Below are 22,643 nucleotides of genomic sequence, written 5' to 3'. Positions count from 1 at the left end.
AATTTTAACTATGAATATTGTTCTTTGAAGTTTTACAACGTAAACTTGCCAGGTCTTTTACATTTTACATTAAATGTAAAACAATTTCAAATCTTTTAATTTATGTATGCTGAAACCATTAAATCAAATTTAGCAGCATTGATAAGCTCAATAAACAAATGTTGCATTTATGTATCTATGGTCTGTGTTAAAATATTAGCATTTATGGGGCCCCTGAAGTTCCTGGGGGGGCCTTATGAAGCCGCCGACTTATTAAACAGTAGTGGAAATAATTGATATTCATTTTCATTGTATTTTTTCATTTGTTGTTTTTAAGACTAGTCGTGCATTTAAATACCGTTTCACTGGCGATGTTTTCCTGTAACATGTAATTACACAGTAATATTTTTTACATTTTCTGTCTATTTAACATCCTTTAATACAAAAACATGGTGGACCGCTTCAGTGCCCTGACCACCAGGCTTAGGAGGTTTTCTGGGGGAATCCCTGGTGTCTGTTGAGTTTTTAAATTATACAGGCTTATAATACACTGGGGGAAGCCTTGATTTTGTGAGTCACTGTAAAAGGCCTGACTGACAGTTCAGCTCAATCAAAGGTTGATTAGTTTTGTGGTGACTGAATCGCAACTACATTGATGGCCAAAAAATTTGTCACCAACAGAAACATTCTCTTTCACAGGTTCTGTTCAGATTTCCCATTGTTTCTATATGATTATTTTTATAGCTTTATTAACATATCAATTTTACTCTATGTCAAAAGCAGTTTTACAGTATTGTTGCTTATCTTTCTTATATAACCTCAGTCCAAGCACGAGGAGATAGTCAACATGCTAGCTGAAAGCGCTAAACAGGTCAGATAATCTCAGAGCTCCACAGCAATGAGCGGCCAGCACAACACTGACACGCAGACTCTCACACACAACCACATAGGAAAATTTAATTGAAAGCTTTAACACATTTGAGCAGGTTTTCTCTTCACTGGCCTCTTCCATCAGGAACAAGTTCTGTTTTTCTGTCGGTGTACATGTATGCATGTGCATGTTTATTTTTTTAATTACCTTTTGGGACATTTACTTACCTTTTGAAGACCGATGGTGTTATGGGGACCAAAGCCCTGTACTAATGCGGTGAATCATAATTTTTAGAGTAATTGGTCTGCGTTGGACATATTTTATGAATTACATTTAAGTTATGGATAGCAATATGCTGGTCATAGTGAGGGTTAGTATAAATATTAAAAGTACGGTGGCCGACAGGTGCAAATGCGCAGCAAAAGAGAAAACATGCAAACAAAAAAAAAGACACCCCCGAATGACATGCAGCAAACAAAAAGAGAGACGCAAACAAAAAAGAAGACGCCCCCGAATGAAATGCAGCAAACAAAAAGTGTTGAAAACGGAAGTGCTCCAGACCACTAGGGGGAGTCAAAGAAAATAGTATTCATTTCTATGGGACCAGATGCAAGATTCAGAGAAAGAAATATGAAAGAAAGTAAAGGTACGTATTACTATATTTCTTTTCAGATACACCGTCTTTTATAATATTATAAATATTATTATAAATATTATAATAATATAATATGTCTTCTTTTATAATATTGCAAATATTATAAAAGAAGACATATTATATTATTAAAGAAGACATATTATATTATAATATTTATAATAATATCATAAATATTATAAAAGAAGAGATATTATATTATTAAAGAAGACATATTATATTATAATATTTATAATAATATCATAAATATTATAAAAGAAGAGATATTATATTATTAAAGAAGACATATTATATTATTATAATATTTATAATAATATTTATAATGTTATAAAAGAAGAGATATTACGTTATTAAAGAAGACATATATTATTATAATATTTATAATAATATTTATAATATTATAAAAGACAGCGTATCTGAAAAGAAATATAGTAATACGTACCTTTACTTTCTTTCAAATTTCTTTCTCTGAATCTTGCATCTGGTCCCATAGAAATGAATACTATTTTCTTTGACTCCCCCTAGTGGTCTGGAGCACTTCCGTTTTCAACACTTTTTGTTTGCTGCATTTCATTCGGGGGCGTCTTCTTTTTTGTTTGCGTCTCTCTTTTTGTTTGCTGCATTTCATTCGGGGGTGTCTTTTTTTTTTGTTTGCATGACTTTTTAAAATAAATGCCTTTTATAGGTTTAAAACACTGCCTGTTTTCCGTGTCCCCCCAGTTTTTTGTTGCGACCAGTCGAGCCGGGTCGTAACAAATGGGGGCTCGTCAAAAACTAAATTTATAAGTTTGTAAATTTGTTTGTTTAACTACATGAGGTGTTTCATTCCTCTTGTTCCTATTTGTAGGAGTGAGCAGTGACATCACCGTTGTGGGTGGGGCACGGCTTTGTTAACCAGTTTGTTGTGAGCAGCTGTGGCATGTTTGGTTGAGTGATTCAATATGCAGGTGAGTGGAATGTTGTTTGTGGCTTGTGCATCAATGTTGGGTCTGTTTTAGTGACTGTGTCTCCTGCTAGGCACATTCTTAACGGACCGCACAGCAGGGCCGTCACAGCATGTTTTCTCTTTTGCTGCGCATTTGCACCTGTCGGCCACCGTATAAAAGGAGTGGAAGTCAATGCAAATTTATAATATTGTTAAAAATACAATCAGACTATCAGTTTGAGAATGTTCTCGGAAATATATGTAGATTTAATTTCCTTACATCCTTACATACAGTCTTGCATCCACAAACACTGATAGCATCTAGTATGAACAAAGCACACACTGTCTTTGTATTAACACATGATGAAGACCATGTGATGTTTGATTTGCAGATGCATAATGTGGAAACTGATACGCAAGGCCTTTTCTGGATCATCATATGTGCACAGCATTATGAGAGGGGTATGATAAAACATATATTCCTCCTCTCTGTTTTATTGATATTAGTATTGTAAACTTATTAATTATTAAATGTTGACAGTAGGAGAGAGATAACAGCCAAAACACTAAATTCGATCACCTGCATTGGTTGTTAATTTTTTGTTTTAGGTATAAATGCTGTTTTGTGATCTGGCAAAATTAAAAAATGATCTGGCAATAAATTCACCTAATTTGGCATAAACATGCAAAATACTTTCAGGCACAATGCAGCAGCTATTCTGTGAAAAGGACAACTGAAAAACATGCAATAAGTTAAACAATATCCAACAGCAAGGTTCTCAGTACCATAAATTACACGAGTCAAATAAATCTCATAACACTGCCTATATCAAATAATGTGAGGAAAAGAAGAGACAGTATATATATATATATATATATATATATATATATATATATATATATATATATATATATATATATATATATATATATGTCGCAGGGCAACACAGAGACATACAAGACACACAACCATGCACACACACACTCACACCGAGGGAGAATTTAGAGAGACCAATTAACCTGACAGTCATGTTTTTGGACTGTGGGAGGAAGCCGGAGAACCCGGAGAGAACCCACGCATGTACAGGGAGAACATGCAAACTCCATGCAGAAAGACCCCGGGCTGAGAATCGAACCCAGGACCTTCTTGCTGCAAGGCAACAGCTCTACCAACTGCACCACTGTGGAACCTGTTTTAATACATGTTGTATGTAAAATCTTTTTGATTTGTTTAAGTTATATGCTGCACCTTTAGGCAGACATTCAGTATGAGAGTTCCATGCCGGATGGAGCATGAATGGTACTCTGTCTGTGAAATGTTACTACCAGTAGCGCATAGCAGCGATCCAACAGCAGGAGCAGAACTAGCATCTTCCACTGCTAGCTCGTTGACTTAGATTATTTTTTGGATTATTTGTTTAGCTTTTCCGGTGAGTGTTGGTAGTTGTGTGCTGCTTTACCTGTTGTTTGACCATTACGGATGTCTTTTTTTTCCCTGCAGTAAGCCTCGATAGTCATACTCCGTCAAGTGCTTGTTTTATGAATGTCATATTACTTTTCTTGTGTTGATGCATTTTGACATGCTGCAGGTAATTTTCTGTCTCAACACGCAAACTTCCCTATTTACTCTGAGCGTTGTAGTTCCACATGACATTGCTTATTTGGTGCCATGAGCTTATGCAGTGTCAAGTAAAGGGGGAGATAAGCTGCACATAAAGGCTGCAAAGTGAGTTACAGATGATCAGTTTTGGTGATAAGCAACAAGAGACAGTGATCAGCAATCACCGATCATACACTTGTTCACAGATATCGACCAATAATGATTGGTGACCCATCGATTGGCACACCTCTAATGTACATCCATCAGGTAACGTTTTGCTGAACCTCTTTCAGCTTTCAGTCTTGCTGGTTGCTTACTTGCCATTTAAATGACATAAAAATGTATGTTATTATAAGCGAATCAAATAGTCAATGAGATGCATAAAACAAACTATCAAATGAAAGCAATAAACATTAACAGTAAAGCAATAAAAACAGTAGCAACCTTACACTGATGCTTTTTTGATCATTCTTAAAACATACGTAAAATGTTTTAGTGTAATTAAGTTGCACTCCATCAAGTAATGCCATAAATTTCCTTTTGTTACAGTCCGTATATCTGCAAGATTGATACACTGGTAATAAGTCAGGAATTGATTTGTAATTGAAAGTATATCAAGTTTTCATTTTCAGTGGTCCATTACAAACAACATACCCTATGAATATAAATAGTGATTGTCATTGTGAGTGCTAAGTCATTGTCATTGTAAGTGGTGTTAAAGTTATCATCCATCCATCCATCCATCCATTTTCTTTACACCCTTCATCCCTAATGGGGTCAGGAGGGTTGCTGGTGCCTATCTCCAGCTGCGTCCCGGGCGAGAGGCGGGGTACACCCTGCACAGGTCGCCAGTCTGTCGCAGGGCAACACAAAGACATACAAGACAAACAAACATTCACACACACACACACACACACACACACACACACACACACACACACACACACCTAGGGAGAATTTAGAGAAACCAATTAACCTGACAGTCATGTTTTTGGACTGTGGGAGGAAGCCAGAGAACCCGGAGAGAACCCACCATGCACATGGAGAACATGCAAACTCCATGCAGAAAGACCCCGGACCGGGAATCGAACCCAGGACCTTCTTGCTGCAAGGCAACAGCTCTACCAACTGCGCCACTGTGCAGCCCCCTAAAGTTATCATATTAAATGAAATACATGTGATGATTTTTGTAAAGTGAGGCCAAGTTTTAATCAAAGCTTCTATAAGGATGCAAATCTGATGTTTCCTTATAGATGCAACAGATTCGCATCTATAAATTCAATTATTTAAATTTTTTATTGATTTTTTTTCTCCCCTCCAGGGGGTCTTTGTGGGCTCTAATGTCCCTTATTTGAAAGTAGGCTGACAGGAAAGGGGGAAGACATGCAGTAAATGTTGATGGGTCTGGGAATTGAACCCACGACGGCCGTGTCGAGGACTCAAGGCCTCCAAACTTGGGTCGCGCTATCCCTTACACCACCACAGCACGCCCCAATTATTTAAATTTAATTAATTTAAATACAAATGTATTCATAGGAACAATTATTTTGCTATATAGTATAGAAATTATTTAGTAAAATTATCTAACTGTTCTTTATGCTATTTAAGCATTTATTGGGATTTTGTAGTGGTACAAATGGGCCTGAATAATGCCAAATACACACTGCAGATGATCAGATGATGCAACAGTGTTTAAATAACAATAAGCAACTATATCATCAGCATAGAAATGTGTCATTATGTGGCATTTTGATTTAAATTAGTCGATTGTAAAAAGAGTGCCAAATACAGAACCTTGAGGGGCACTTTTTTACTTGTCCATTGCAACTGACTATCAGATATTGCTTTGCACACTAAGGCAATCTCCACTCTATTTCAACCAAAAGGTTTTCAAAGTTGTGATGTTAATGTTAAGACTCCTTGACCTTATGGAGTATGCTTTTTACACTTGCTCAAGGTCAACCCAATGCTGTTGGGAGCATGAAATTATCCAGAATAGCACAGCACTAAGTGTTCCCATCACTAGAACTGAAGGGGTTAAGTGCACACCCTCAAAATCAATCCCACATTGTAACACTCCCTCCGTCAACTTCATTCTTGGAACCAGCAAAAGTATCGTAACAGCCAAACCCAGGCTCGTTCATCAGATTTCAAGGCAATAAAACATGATTGGTCAAAATGGAAAACATTTCTTCACAGGGCTGGAGTACAGTGGCAGTCTGTGTTACTGCACCACATCCATAGATTGCATGGAGCTGCTTTTCCATAAAACACTTGTTCCATTAAATTTAAAAATTACTTTATGCAATGTTGTTGAGTTAATGTGAAGGCCACATAAAGTTTGGCTATTTTTCTTGTTGAACCCCCAAATAACCCTTCAATACTTTAGCTTTCTGTAAAAATTCTGTTCTTTTTTATGGAGAACCTTTGAGCATTTTAATAATTTGTACATAAAGCTTTTGATTAAAGCTTTTGATTAAAGCTTTATGTGCAGTTTGAATCATACTTTCTTCTCATACCAAGAGTAACCTAACAATTCTTAGTATGTAAACCTAAGTATGTTGTACAACTGCAACAACTGTCCCCTGTGAAACGAATAACCTCACATGGAAGAAAATTGAGGGTTTTATTTTACATGAAATAAATGAAGAATCAAGGCATGAATCTGTGGCTTTACTTTGTATTTGTGTTGGGGTTGTAATTTGCTTATGCCTTGTTATATCTAACAGCAGACTGTGGAATGTTTGGTAGGGCCTGAGAGTTAAACTCTTTCTTGCTCATCAAAAATTATCTTGACAATTACAAACCCATCATACACCCAATAAGTTCCTGCTTTCCAACAGTCACTTATGACAAACTTTTCTCTTCACTTTGAAACATCCCTATCCAGACATTAATGTAGCAAAGTGTCCTGAGACTTTTTGTAATTTATTTAGATTTGATCAGCTTTATAAAAGTCAAAAAAGGAAACTGCATCACGTCTGCACATCCTTCCAGTGGTTTTTGACTTCCAACTACTCTGATGGACGCCGGGGAGCACCATTTGAACTCACCGTCTTCCGTCTTGTAGAAAGTGGTGTACACACACACGTACACGCAGAGATCCTTTCCTTCCTTTTTTTTCTATTTTTAGGGACTGTTTGCACCTGTGAGTCTGAACATGCTCAGCGAGCAACGGCGGAATGGATGGCTGTGACCTCAGAGGAAGCGAGGTGTTGTGTGTTTGTGTGTTTGTGTTGTTGTCATTAATACATATTTATTAGTGACCCAACGTATCGAGAGCCTTATGTCAAATCATGCTATAGACAAAAATGTAACTTAAAAAGCACTATTTGGTGAGTATTTTCCAATAAATTTAAAAGTGAGGGGTGAAAAGCAGCTTTGAGGGTTGATTTCCATATCAGGAACAGATGACAGAAATGGAAAATAATGGTTCTTGGTATTTTAAGTCACTCGGCCATGTGTGCTGTATAGCTCCTCCTCTGTCAGACTCATGGTGATATTGTGCCTCCCTCATCTGTCCATCTGCCACAACAACTTCCTTCCTTCCGTTCCTTCCAGTAAATGCAGATGGATGAGAATAATTATCTTATTAAACCTCAAAACACTCACAACATACTGTCCGGCTTTGTGTTGAGGCTGAAGAACAACACCAGCATGATCTGGAGTGAACGCTGGCTGAACCAAAGGGTTTTGACAACAAAAACTAATCAGGCATACCCCCCTCCTCCTTTCCTCTTTCCATTTCTTCTGCATTTTGATGTTGGCGCAAACTTTCCCTGTCCTCCCCCTCATCCAGCTGTATGGGTTCCTTCTCTCACTCTTTGTATTACTGAACCCCACTACCCCATTACTGAGATTTTGTGCACCATATCTTCTCTCAGTGCTGTTTGGTTATGAGTGCGTTAGCGTGTGAATGTCATTTGGGGTATAGGGTGGTGGTGTATGTGTGCTGTGGGCAGCAAAGCTTCTACTGTAAAGTGGGAAAATTCTGACTTGATGCTCCCACAAACACGTTTTAACACCCAGAAATGTTTTACCAATGTGCACACACACGTTGCCTCACTTCCTGGTGTGTGTGTTTGCCTTTTATTTGAAAACAATTATTTTGATTCCATTAGACATATCTGTCAGTGTCTGTGTGGGTGTGTCTGCATGTGTAGTTGTGTCTACTACATGAAGGGGATCAACATGACCACCTAACTTGAAATTGACCTGCAATAGCACATTATGTTGATCTATATCTTAAAGTTTCTTAAGTCACTTATTTTCATGTTTTGTAATTGTGACTGGTCATGACAAAACCCTCAACAGATATACTCAGTTATTTGCATATTCTTAAGTGTGGATTCTGAGCTTTCCAATGATGTCAGATACATGAAAATAAAAAAAAGTTGCATTGTGTGCATTACAACATTTTGTGACTATTTGTAGTTTAGAAGCATAGTAAAAGAAAAACAGATTTGGGTAGCTTTGGCAGAAACTAAAATCTTCTTATGCACCATTATATATAAAATTATCCACCCATTTCCACCATGTGTATTTATTTATTGCATTTTTTTGCTGGTTAAATAATTTAAAATTAAATTAAAATAAAGATAGCTGTTGATGTGTGAGCGGAGCATTATAAGCAAGTGAAGCCATAAAAAACAAGAACAGTTCTCAGTAACTGAGACGAGACAGCTTAGAGCCATTCAATAGAATCGAATAGTTTGGGAACGACACATCAAACTCTCATCAGGTCTGAATTGCCTTCCTCTGATCATATAAACAATCCTGGAGTTGTTTTCTTTCTACCACTATCTTCAGCTTTTCTTTACAGTGATCCAGTTTTTAGCCACTTATCCATTATTATGTTTTAACACCTGGTTGTGTTGCTCTTTGACCTCATGTCATGGCAAATAAACAGTCGTTTACATGCAGCACTTTGTGGGGCCTCTTTATCCAGTAGTCTGTAGACCATAATTTGAGAACGAATGGTTTAGAGCAGAGGTCTCAAACTCCAGTCCTTAAGGGCCAGTGTCCTGCAGTTTTTAGATGTGCCACAGGTACAAAACGCTGGAATGAAATGGCTTAATTACCTCTTCCTTGTGTAGATCAGTTCTTCAGGGCCTTGCTAATGACCTAATTATTCTATTCAGGTCTGGTGCAGCAAAGGCACATCTAAAAGTTGCAGGACAGCAGCCCTTGAGGACTAGAGTTTGACACCCCTGGTTTAGAGGTATGGTGTGAATTAAGCTAGGGTTAAATTTAGAAATGTACTGGCACGGGTTATTTAGGGTTAGGAAAAATGTCTAGATAATGCATAAATAAGATGAAGGAAAGTCAATACAAAGTCTTCAGTTTGATGTAAGTACAAGGATGTGTGGGTGTGTGTGGGTGCACATGTGCATGTGTGTGTGTGTGTGTGTGTGTGTGAGAGAGAGAGAGAGAGAGAAAATTAGACAGGATATGTGTCAACCTCTCCATAACAGCAAGTCAAAAACCACAGTCGTATTTTTTTTCTTAACTTTCTTCTTCCATGTATTGACTAGCGTGCTGCGAGTGACTGTCAGATTTTAGCCAAACAACATGTCAAAGTTTCTTTCTTGTTTCTCACTGTTGTTTTAACCACGTTTGTTACTGACGGACAGTCAAAGTAAAACATTTTTTGATGTGTACATTTATACTCTGTATACATGTTGCACTTTCAGGTGTCAGGTGGAACTTTTTTCCTCTGCTCATTACGTCCTTGAACAACATTATGGTGTGGGATTCCCACAGTGGGAATAATGCTAATATTCACACCATCTTTTTCAAAATGAGGTGGAAGCTACTGAGGAGGAACCTAGGGATGAAAAACTCATGCCTGTTTGATAACATGCTAAAATCACAGAGCCACCTGGTGGCCTGCCATGTCAAGTACAGCTGATTAAAGGTGTCTTGGTGGCGCCGTCTAAATGTGGAACATTTTCCACAGTTTTCCATTTCATTTCATACCAGTTGTGTATATTTTTGCTGTCAGTGTTTATTTCCTCTACAACTTTGAAGCAGCCGAAAATTCTTTGATGCTTTAGTATTCAAGTGTTGTCAGGCAGCCAGATAAGTCAAGAACTACTTCTATTCATATTACAAAATGAGACACTCATCAATACAGCAGGATTTTTGCCAAAAGGACTCACTTTCTTTTATTCCTGCTAACAGAAAAACAAGTTGTGCTAAAGGGTGAATTGCAGTAAAACTACATGTCTGAAACAGAAGGTCTGGTGTTATCACTGAGTCAAGGCTGACATCAGATAAAGATTCTCTCCTGTCAAGGACTATAGCTTAGAGAAAGTGTGCTCTCTCTTTTAATGAGTAAAACATGGTTATTGCCACATAAATCATTTGAAGGTTGATTTGTTTTGTCAATTGCACTGTTCACCAGAGTATAATATTGTCCTTGATGTTTTAAATTCGCTGAGTAAATTTGGTGCACGAAAACCGGACAAAGCACTGCGAACTGCATGACTTTACATAAGCTCTACATCGGATGCGGATTTAATTAGGTTATTGAATTTGTTCGCCTCTCAAGCTCAACTTGGTCTTTGCCTGATTTTTAATTATGCTTATGTTAGATCTGCAGAATATTTTGTCATCCAACAATGTGATGCTTCCTCTGCGGGAAAATGTTTCAATGTTTATCTAATGTTCAACCTTTGACCTAAGTCTAAATAGGAACTTTTGTTACACTTTTTAAAGAACTGAACAAAATAGAGATTTCTAAATCTACTCTATTGATGAAATTGCATAGAATTAGAATTGAAAACCCAATTAAACCAAAATTTTCACACGATTATTTCTTCTTCGTCAACAGATTGATCTGGAGCCGGAGGGGAGAGTCTTTGTTGTTATTGACTTATCAGGATCTTCCAGTGAAGGTGAGTTCATACTGAGCTAAATGTCAAGTTGAGATTCATCACTGTGTGGATCTGCTGACAGAAGCTGTTGTGTAAGTGTCTTATTTAGATTGAAGTGCTTATTTCTTACTTATCTCTCTGAGTTACCTGCTGATGGAGTAATTTGGATGAAAGTTTGCGGCTCTTATGGCTTTCTGTGGCTTCTTGTTGTTTTATGAAAAATGATTGCAACCGGTTTTAGAAGCACAGCAAATGCAAATTGCAATACTGCAACGTTTGCAAAATCCTGCATTAATTTTGAAGTTTCCATTAACCCATCAAGGCGTCGTGTGTGTATGTACATTATGGCACGGCTTTATATGCTGTGGTATTATTTGTCTTATTTTAACACCCGATGAAGAATAGATCCATCCATCCATTTTCTATACACCCTTTGTCCCTAATGGGGTCGGGAGGGTTGCTGGTGCCTATCCCCAGCGAGAGGCTGGGCAAGAGGCGGGTTCACCCTGGACAGGTCGCCAGTCTGTCGCATGAAGAATAGATGACTTGCCCTTTTTTGCTCTTTAATGGTAAATTTAATTTGTAATATTAAATTTCAAAATTTACAACTTATATAAATTATATATATATATATGTATATATATATATATATATATATATATATGTGTGTGTGTGTGTGTGCGTGGGTGTGTGCGTGTGTATGTATGTGTGTGAAAAAGTGATAGTCGAAGGGGAAGAACAAAGATGGAAGAATAGAGATGAAGCATTCATGAAAACACCCTAGAAGTTTGCTGCTACACCTGCAGGAAGAGAGAAAAAACCCAGAGTACTGAGAAACCACAGTGACAAACATATGCATATATAATGAATGTGGTGTTGATGTGTGTTGATACATAGTGTATTTAAAACTAGGTGGGAAGGGCTGCCAGGATACTATTTTTGCTCTCACTGCCGTTTATTTCACCTGTATTTACTGCAGAGAACATGCATTGTTATACATAAGCGCCACTCAGGAACTTCTTCTGACTTTTTGACTGTATTGTTAAGTCCTTGTTTCATTAGATAATACAATTTATCATCTAGCCATGCAAGTTTTTTACGATGTCATTTATTACATTAATTCAAAATATATTAACTTTGAGAAGCATTTCTTAAAATTTCCTAATTTCAACATTGTGTTACACCAATGGATTTTCCTCTCAATTTCAGCTTCTCTTACTTCATTTAATCTTTTTCTTTTTTTTTTCTTTCTCCCCTTCAAGGGACTTTTGTGGGCTCTAGTGTCCCTTATATGAAAGTAGACTGACAGGAGGGGGGGGGGAAGAGATGGGGGTAGACATGCGGCAAATGTCGCCGGGTCCGGGAATCGAACCCCCAATGGCTGCGTCGAGGACTCAAGGCCTCCAAACGTGGGTCACACTATCTCCTACGCCACCTGAGCAAGCCCCTATTTCACCTTTTTGTAATAAAACTTTTCCTTTTCAAATATGTATGTTAATTTGCCAATTTATCAGTTTCACATTAGCACAGTCAGGTAATCAGATGATGCATGCAGTTTTACTTTTTCAGCAGAGAAATGTAATTCACCTGCAAGATGGATTTTTATGAGTTTTATACTGCATTTTAAGTTGCTTAAAATGAAGCAGATTTGAGCACAGCCTATTGCTTACTAATAAGACAAAAAAATACATTATTTTCTTGAGAATGATATTCCAACTCAAGGGAGCAGCTTAAAAAAGTATTTCTGGATGTTTACTCTAGATAATATGTGGGATTGAATCTGTGGAAGAAAAGGGCAGAGAGGAGAAGGGTGTGGTGATGAACTGATTAGTAAAGTGGTGTGTTCTCTAATGGAGTGGTTACATCATTGCAGAAGAGACACAGAATGAACAGCAGGCCAGCACAGCATGATAGAAATATCCACTTCATGGTTTCTTTTTAAACTAGTTCTGGACTTCTGTGACCTTTATCATGTCTCTGCTCCTTTTACCGCATGTAGCGCAGTCCCACTGTGGACAGGAGTGAGATCTGCTGAAATACTTTGATACTTAGTAATACTTAGTAATGAAATACTCATTACTTGTATATGTTTGGTGTAGCAGAGAGCAGATGGTTGGAAAGTCGGTCCACAGAGCTGCATGCAAACTATTAAATTTAATACACACTTAGAAACACACATACACAGCAGGATGATAAACTGTTGCCTTTTGAAACACTTTTGGCCCAGCTGTTTCAACTAGAAAAGGATTATTGTCAAAACAAGTAAAGATTTAATTGAGCCTAGTGCAATGGATTAAATTTTGGCCCAGCCATTTAAATGGAATTACCAATATATATTTTTGGTCTGTTTGAAGATTTTCAAGACACGAAAGACGAGAGAAAAATAGGAGTTAAAAAGGTGAAAATTGTAACCAACAGCGGTGGTCCTAGCATGACTTGAGCCCTAGGCAGAAAAAAACCCCAAAATGTAGTCATCTGAAATGTGAACTTGAGTCCAAAACCATGCTATACTTTCTTAGAAGCTGCACAACACATGTGGCAAACATGTAAAATAAGGTTGTTTTTAAGCCAAGCACCAGTAATTTTTTGCATGTGGTGAGAAGAAATACTCTACTGGTAGAAGAAAATGTAGCAAACAAGGACACAGAATTCTTGTATGGTTTGTTTTTTTGGATTTTCTGTTTCAAAACACAATCATAGAACTAAAATAGCCATATTGCTTTTTTGTTTTTCTATTTGCAAAACCTAAATGAAAAAAAAAGTTAAAATGTAATTTTCAGTTGTGGCTTTTATATGTAGTGATACAAAAAATGAACTTGTTAACGGAAAGATCAGGTCTGAGCTGCATGGCTGCAGTCTAGAGACTTGAGACTCGCGCTGCTACACCCATCTTGTTTTCAAAGAGATGTGTCTACTGAGGCCAAGAAACAGCTCAGAAAAGAGTATAAGGAGGGAATCGGTTTCAGGCAGAGGATTCATGGAAATGACTTCCAGGCAAATGGAAAAGTCATTGGAAGACCAGCAGCCACCTCCTCTGACTGTCCCACTGTTGGCTCAGTAAAAAATAGGTGCAGATTTCTAAAAGGCTTTACTCCTTTTTAATACTATTACACCAGTTGTTGGTCATTTGCAACTAAGCAACACACAAGATGAGTAGAGAACCATGTGGGGTGTCTAAAAATTTTAAGGACTCTGACAAGTCTTTCTTCTACAAAGGAACGGTGTGAGATCCTGATGACCAGTTGCTAACCTGTCATTACCTAGGTCGGCAATTTTGGTTTAGAATGACCTTAAGACAGAAATGTTTTTTTATTAGCAATGTCATATTTTTGAGATGTGTGATCACCTTACTCTTGATTATATTAGTTTAGTTGTGACAGGGGGCCTGCGGGCCATTCACTCCTTGCTGTCCATAGCATCTAGCCACACCAACCCCACCCAGATTTTTGGAACTCTGATTATCCTGAAGTTGGCCTGCAGCTACAATGCCAGTTACATGTCTGCCTCATCTTGGTCTTCATGCGGTCTCTGTAGAACATTTGAGCTGCTAACAACAAACATGAAGGGTTGAGGTTTGTCAGGGACAATGAAATTTTAAACAGTTTCTGGGACTCTGATTCGACATGGCAGGGATGGAATTGGGACACGACCAATATTTTACTGTTTTTGTCACATTTTTTCCCCCCCTTGTTTTTCTTATTGAATACAATCTGAGGTTTAGAATTTTCAAAATGACAATGGCAAATACATTTTTTAAAAATACTTTTGTAAAAGGAGAGGGAGTACAAAATTTGTGACATCTTTTCTCAGTGTTTATGTAAAACCTGACAATTCTCTATATTTTTATGTAAAGAAAACTGAAATTAAAGGCTCCTATGTCTCACTAAAAAAGCTGACTCTTCTTCTTGCCCTTCACCCACACCTCTTCTGGTTGTGATTATGTGTCATTAATGTGTTTTAAACTGCACCTGGATCCCTATTGATCCTTGTGAAAACCAGACAGTGCATACATGAAAACAAACTGGTCGCTCATGGTACATTGAAACCAAGAAAAACAAATAGCAAAACATTTAGCATTGTACCAGCCATGCAGTGTTGTCGCTATCTAGTGACTGGTAAATCAAGTCAAGTTTCAGCAACAATGCAGTTCAAAGTGCTTTGCACCAAAAAAAAAAAAACATAATACAGCAACCAATTAGGAAACCAGTAATAAGCATTACATTTCGTCAAATGTTATCATCAAAACCATCAAGCAAGTAGACATCAAGTATGTTGATCAATGTTCCATGTACTATTAAACAAGGGGAATTCTAACCTGGTGGATTTTTAGCCTAGATTTAAAGGAACTCAGTGTTTCAGCAGTTTTACGGTTTTATGGAAGTGTAAAAACACTGTTGTATTAATCAATGTGACTGCTGGCTAAGGGTGGGGGGGGACAATGGGGAGGGTGGGGTGGAGACGATGGCGGGTGGGGGGGGTTGTGATGATCGAGACCGATGCCGTTGTTTCCTTCGACGGGGTCAGGGGGGAACGCATTGTGATTTCTTACACATTCTGCTGCATCTTGGCGGAAGATGTAACCAGCAGCCTCCGGTTTAGGATTTTCAAAATAAAGGCTCCTCCAGGCTCAAAACATAGAACGGACAAATTTAATTATTTCTTGCCCAGTACCAATTGGTCCACAGACCGGTGGTTGGGGACCACTGTTTCAGGTGATAGAAGGCCAACTTTGTAGCTGTCTTTATGTGGCTCTGAACGTTCAGGTCAGTGTTCATCACTATACCTAGTAGCTCAGCTGCGAGCTGTGTAGACTTTGCTTACTGTCAGACTGATTTTCTTGATACTTATAATGCATCACATATGGAACATATTGCTTTTGTTTTTCAGAGGCGGGCTCTACCAACAATGAGGAACGGGTTTTCCGACAACGAATGCGACCCAGGAAGCGGCAGGGGGCTGTTCGGCGGAGGGTCCACCAGGTCAACGGGCACAAGTTCATGGCCACTTACCTGAGGCAGCCCACCTACTGCTCTCACTGCAGGGACTTCATCTGGTCAGAATCTTACCCCAAAACATAGAATTAACACATTGGAACAGTGGAGTCTTCATTGACTTGACAAATACAACTTACTTCAAGTGTTATTTTCTACCACCTGTATGCCTTTTGAAAACATAACTGTATGGTCATTAAAATCAGATGGGAAGGGTGACGGTGGTTCAGGCAGATGAAAGGAAGCATAGTGCTTTGCACATGCTGTGTTGGAGACCAGATGTGGCCTTTAAAACAACCAGATCCTCCCTGGTTTCCTGCTTCACCCAGCTCTTCACAGTAACCTGCGCCTTTTGTTTTTACACACGAGCACAGGGCAATGCTGTGAAGTGGAGGGGTCTCAAACAAAGCCAGCTGTGTTTGTTTCCATCCTGAAGGACTGCGTTCGTCACATTCACGTGGAACTACGTAACATTCTGAGACCGTTTGATGTGTAACCAGTCAGGAGGGAGAACTGTGATTGAGTCTCTCAGTATTTAGACCTACTGAGGTGAATCGACACGAAAGCACTCAAACATGCCAAATGTTTGAAGGTTTACTTTCACTTTTGTGCAAGTTGAAAGTTTTTCTCGAGTAACTGAAACTAAAAAAATGCTTCAGTAACACGTTATTTGAAGGGGTGTGCATAACACTGACATGACACCTGCCATGAAGAATGATACCCATATTTTCTGGCACAAAGAATGGTTTTGGAAATCTTATTCTGGTTTTTTATTTGCTATTTTGGCAATGCATCCAGAAATATGTTTAACTATCCGTTAGAACTATTTTCATGTCAAGAAAACAATCAGTTCTTTCTTTGCAACAATAGACGACACGTAATTCATTCATAGCTGTGCTTTTTTCTTCCAGAACTGTAGCTTCAATGCCTCTTTGGTTGTGGAGAAAGTCTAAGATAAAATCTCTTATCTGGTAGAAAAAAAACAATAAAAAGTAAATGGTGCTTTTTTAGGTTTTTTTTAGGGCAGCACAGAGACAGATAAGACAAACAACAATGCAACTCACACCTAGGGAGAATTTAGAAAGACCAATTAACCTGACAGTCATGTTTTTGGACTGTGGGATGAAGCCAGAGTACCCAGAGAGAACCCACGTATGCACAGGGACTCCAAACTCCATGCAGAAAGACCCCAGCCCGGGAAGCGAACCCAGGACCTTCTTGCTGCAAGGCAACAGTTCTACCAACTGCACCGCGCCACTGTGCAGCCCTGCATTTTGTCATTTAAAGCTTAATTTATTAACTGTAGTTGGCTTATGTCTGCCTTTTGTTTTTGTCAGCAGCCCTTTTCAGCATGTCTTGATGACATGTTCATCACTCTTTGTGAGCTTTTTTTTTCTTATGTGTCTGTCTTTCTGCAGGGGCGTTTTAGGGAAGCAAGGTTACCAGTGTCAAGGTAATGTCTTTTTCCCTTATAATGATCTTAAAGCTACCACCAGTGAAATGCTGAAAGGTCAATTTATAACTTAATTCATTCATAAATAAAGTGAACATCATTGGTGTCTTAACAAGAAATTAACTAACACTATTATGTAACAGTTCACTTTTCACTTTTTATACTTTATGTAAAGAACCAGACTTTTTCATTTTTAAGAACGTTTTAAAAGTTTTTAGGCTTTTGATGTGCTGTTTAGTTTTTCTTTGGACTTTGACATTTGTACTTCATCAGCTTGTAATGTATGGTACTTATGTAATGAGACAATTAATTATAATAAATTCCTCCAGATTAGAGGAATTTAGAAACTAAACACTTGGTTCTGGTTCTGTGTGTTTCTGCTAGTTTGTACCTGTGTGGTCCATAAGCGCTGCCATGAGCTCATCATTACCAAGTGTGCAGGAATGAAGAAGCAGGATGACACAGTCGGAGAAGTAAGACGAGATGTTTCCTACAAAAACTTCATGGAATAAAAATGCTCTGTTCCTATCTCATACTTAGGTTTCTGTTTTTCTCATTTGATGTCAGTTTATTGTAGATGCATGCAAAGCCTTCCTCAAAAAATTAAGGTTTCCAGGTATTTCCAGACATATTAAACAGAGCATGCTGGGGTTTTTTTTGCAGCAAGTCGGGTCTCAGAGGTTCAGTGTCAACGTACCGCACAAGTTCAGCATCCACAACTTTAAAGTTCTGACCTTCTGCGACCACTGCGGCTCCCTCCTGTGGGGCCTGCTGCGACAGGGACTCCAGTGTAAAGGTGAAACTGGAGCTCACCACAGCACTTTTTCCCGCCTTATCAGGTGTGTGAGCTTTCCTCTGTCTGTGCTGCAGTATGTAAAGTGAACGTACACAGGCGATGCGAGAGCAACGTGGCTCCGACATGTGGAGTAGACGCCAGAAGAATAGCAACCGTCCTCTCAGATCTTGGATTGACACCAGATAAAATCTCCAACAGCGCCCAGAGGCGGAAAAAGGTTGAGACTACTTAGTGTCTGTACTTTAAGAAACTAAATGTGTGTGTTTTCATTTACTGGATTTGATAATCATTGAAATTAATATGTGTAAACACTCAATAAAGCACAGTGTGTGGGTGGGCATGTATGTGTGTGTGTTTAAGCAGCTTCCTCAGGCTCGGGATCCTCAGCAGCTGCCATCAGAACTACATCAAACAGAGGAGGGCCATTCGAGATCCGCCCCCACCTCTCCGTGTGACCAAGGTAGTGAACCTCATCTCACAGTGATGTATTGAACTAAGCACGTAATAGCTCATCTGTATGGTGGCCCTGAAGTGCAAACAAATCACTAAACACAACTACAAAATCACAACATTAACTAAACAAAGCTACAAATTAAAAAAGCACAACAGTAACAAAATGGAAGAGGTCAATCTTGGTGGGTAAAGTGACACATGGTTGATTAGACAACACCACTTTTGATTTTAGACCCAGAAATTATTCTGGCCTTCTTTGCTTAAATGGGCAGAAAGATTGTCACAGTGCCATCTATTGCCAAAACTGTGTAAGAGACAGAAGCTGACCCTTCTAGTCCTGTTCCAGAATATTCTGGGATAGCGGTAGCTATGTTTGGATCATCGATAGCATTCATGTTTTCAACAAACACCAGATTGATTTCTGGTTTTAACGCCAAAAGTGGAATTGTCCAGTCAATAATGTTTTGGGTTTCCCACTGGGACTGGACTGTTCCTCTTTGGTAAAATTCTTGTTTTTTCTTAATTTGCAGTTCTGCTTACTTAGTGTTGTTGTGTTTTTCAATCTGCAGTTGTGTTTAGTGGTTTGTTGATATGGTTTGCACTTCTAAGCAACTATGCCTCTTTTCATTTGGCTCTGCGCAGATGTGAAGGACCTGGAGAACATCCGGAAAGCTCTGTCCTTCGACCACCGCGTAGAGGAGCACAAAACACACTCTCTGGCCTCGCCATCATCAGTAGTGATGGTGGGAGAAAAAGGGGCAGGGTGCATCGATGGAAACGTAGTAAAGGAAGAGAGAAGCCAGGAGAATGGCGAGGTCAAAGGTCACACCGCTCCTGAGCTAAAAAGGATGAACTTGCACGACTTCCTGTTCATAAAGGTGCTGGGGAAAGGAAGCTTTGGAAAGGTTGGTGGAAGAGATTGGGAAGAGTGGAGAGGTGTGGAGCGGGCGTTCCCCTCTTACTGTGAGTGTGGTACAACCAGGTGATGCTGGCCGAGCTGAAGGGCACCGACGAGGTGTTCGCCGTCAAAGTGCTGAAGAAGGACGTGATCCTGCAGGACGATGACGTGGACTGCACCATGACGGAGAAGAGGATCCTGGCACTAGCCAGGAAGCACCCGTACCTGACCCAGCTCTTTTGCTGCTTCCAGACTAAAGTAAGGAGTACTCACATGCAGGTACAGCGCCATGCCACCGGAGGGCAATGTCAGACCATGTTAAATCTGGAGATATTTGTGGACAGCTCTTTCAAATAGAAGGAGAAAGTCTGTCAAAGTTTATTTATATATCACAATTACAACAGCCTCAGTTGACCAAAGTGCTGCACAGCAAACAACATCACAGGTAGATAAATTACAAAATATAAATAAAATTAAGTTTAGTAAAAATAATGAGACATATACAATTAGTATCAGACAATTACATGGATTGACTTACGGAGAAGTTTTTAATAGAAAATAAAGATTGACCGTTGATATTAATATATAAAAATAAATTAATCTCTTTGACAGATAAATAATTATCAAAGACAAAATGCTATTCTCAGGGCCTCAAGAAAAATATTTAGGGTTTATTGCCATGATGAATCTGCAGCAAGTAAGTTGTTGTGAACAGAGATGATCTAATCAAATCTTTTTTGGTATATAAACATCTATTATTAAGAATTTTTTTTTTCTTTTTTTTCAACGATTGTGTTGTAAAAGCTAAAATATATAAACCACACAGGTAATGTCAGTTGTATTGTTGCACTGTCCATACTCAGAGTTGTGCTCATAAGTTTATATACTCTGGCAGAGTTTCTGAGTTGTAGGCCATTGAATTGTCATCCAAACCTATGAAGCCATTTGTGTTTGCTCTATGTAAACAGCAGCCATAGATAACCAGATTAAATACATCCAGCCTATCTATCTCTAGCTGCCTTTGAGCGTGAGGCAGGAACACCAAACCAAACCACCACAACCAAAGTTGTGGTGTACTGGTAGCTCGCCAGTACACCACAGGGATACTTGTTACGAGTGTGTATTAAAAGTTTGTGAGTTTCTGGGACCAAATTGAATGAACTGAATATAATGTATGCATTCACACTGGCCATGTTTAACCCGCTTCAATCCAAATATAAATTGCTTGCCTAGAAAGTCTGGTTTGTTTGGGGAGGTATGACCAAAACGTGAACTTTGGACACCTAAAAACCTCGGTTCAGCTGAGGTGACCTCTGCTCGGTTTGAAGTAGGGCCGGGGACTGTATTGTTTATCATTTATCATAGTAAATGTCTTATTATGATAAGGATTTTTGATTTATTAGTATCACAATAAAGTCCAATTGATGTTTAAAACCCCCACCAAACTGTCCTTATTGTTGGGATCGATAGTCTAACAATTTCTTCCAGTGTTTGTTTAATAAAAGCCTCACTGTAGCTCAGTGATAAATCACACTTCTACATGTCACTGGTGTCCTAAAGAAACAAACTACAAATGGGAATGCTATTGAAGAGCAGTGTTTGTCGTACAATAATAGCTGAGATACACAGTCACAAAGTTACCTAAAAAAATTAATATTTATCATCACTTTTATTATCATCACAATAGTACCACAAAATATCGCCCACCTCTAGTTTGCTGCATTTCATTCGGGGGTGTCTTCTTTTTTGTTTGCCGCATTTAATTTGTGCGCGTGTCTTTTTTTTGTTTGCATGTTTTCTCTTTTGCTGCGCATTTGCACCTGTCGGCCACCGTAAGTTTGAATGCATTAACGGCAAGCGGACCGGAGACCGTTTCAAAACCAGAAAGTGGACTGTAGCGCAGGGCATTCTGGGTAACTGCTCAGAGCTAGAAAAAAACACAAAAATTGTAAACTGAGCAGAATTTATAGTTGACACATTAATGATCAAAATGTTGATCACTGTATGTGCACTCTGTCAGTGATCATTGCAATTAGACACTTTTTATTCCTAAATAATTTAGAAAAACTCCTAATTTTTACCAGTGGAACCATTAACACAGTGACAGTCATTTAAACCTGCCTCTCAGCTTTCATCATTTCCACATTTTCCGTCTATACACTAAATGTCCTAAAACTGACAGACACACAAAGCCGCCCTTGTTCCCATCAGAAAACATGTAGCAGGTTCGTACATTTATGTAAGAGCTTGCTGTTACTGAACCGTGTTAGTGTTCATCCTTTCACTGCAATTTGAGCCTGACGGTGCAACACTATTGTTTTGTTATTTTTTTCTTTTGAGGCCTGAACAGGTGGTGACCTTTATCAGCAGACTTCTACTAAAATAGAACAGGTGGTGGAAATGGAAAGCACATAAAACAGGGTTTGTTTTTAAGGTATAAGATGATGTATTTCCTGAACTCCTGATAAAATGTGTGGCTGGCTTTTCTCAAAGTACTTTTAGGTAGTCGGTCTTCAGAATCATTTTCAGTACTTCAGTGATATCAGCTCAGTTTTAGTGTTCTTTGTGTTTGGTGCTTTCCTTTGACTTAGAATCTTAGTCGTCATGTTTTTGGTGACAACACAATATTTACTTAACATATTTATACTGACGTCCAGCGGACAATAAAGGACATTAGCAGATATAAATTCACTTTAATTAGAATTTTGACTTGCCTCCTTGTCTGTAACTGGGTCTTAGTGGGGGTAGTCCAAGTTTAGACTCAATCTCATTGTGAAAGCTATTTAATCATGTGGAAATCCTTTCCATGATTTAATTACGTCAATTTAAAGACATTTTTTAAGTTACATTACATTAAGTGTTTTAAGACAGGACTATGTGAGAGGGTAGAAAGAACACTCAACAATTAGAAAAGGTACAACAAAACTGTATTTTCAAAACCCAGCCACCTTACTGTATTTTCATGCTGTAGGTTTTACAGCCATTTGTTACAGTGCAGTTCTTAAATACCAATAGTGCCCTGCAGAGAAAAACAAATATCTATAGTTTAATGTGTAACTAAAACCGCTTTGAACTTTTCCCAAATTTCACAAAATGTTTTAAAATCCTAAGAGGCACAAAACCAGTGATAGCAGGTTTTAAAACCTT

At 38.5% G+C, this 22,643-nt stretch overlaps 1 protein-coding gene across 1 annotated transcript in view; it reads left to right on the top strand.

Moving 5' to 3' along the window:
* The window catches only part of LOC122842574 (protein kinase C epsilon type-like), a 98,319-nt gene that overhangs the window by 30,423 nt on the left and 45,253 nt on the right, over positions 1-22,643 (top strand). The window contains exons 2-10 of the mRNA XM_044136567.1: positions 10,863-10,926; positions 15,793-15,958; positions 17,315-17,349; positions 17,734-17,822; positions 18,013-18,145; positions 18,220-18,362; positions 18,509-18,605; positions 19,241-19,503; positions 19,581-19,754. Coding sequence (XP_043992502.1) covers positions 10,863-10,926; positions 15,793-15,958; positions 17,315-17,349; positions 17,734-17,822; positions 18,013-18,145; positions 18,220-18,362; positions 18,509-18,605; positions 19,241-19,503; positions 19,581-19,754 — 1,164 coding nt within the window. The remainder of the gene's footprint in view (positions 1-10,862; positions 10,927-15,792; positions 15,959-17,314; positions 17,350-17,733; positions 17,823-18,012; positions 18,146-18,219; positions 18,363-18,508; positions 18,606-19,240; positions 19,504-19,580; positions 19,755-22,643) is intronic.

Source organism: Gambusia affinis, linkage group LG13 (assembly GCF_019740435.1).
Source record: "Gambusia affinis linkage group LG13, SWU_Gaff_1.0, whole genome shotgun sequence".
Classification (NCBI taxonomy): domain Eukaryota; kingdom Metazoa; phylum Chordata; class Actinopteri; order Cyprinodontiformes; family Poeciliidae; genus Gambusia; species Gambusia affinis.
Note: the sequence above shows the minus strand (reverse complement) of the source record. Positions and strands in the feature narration are given on the sequence as shown.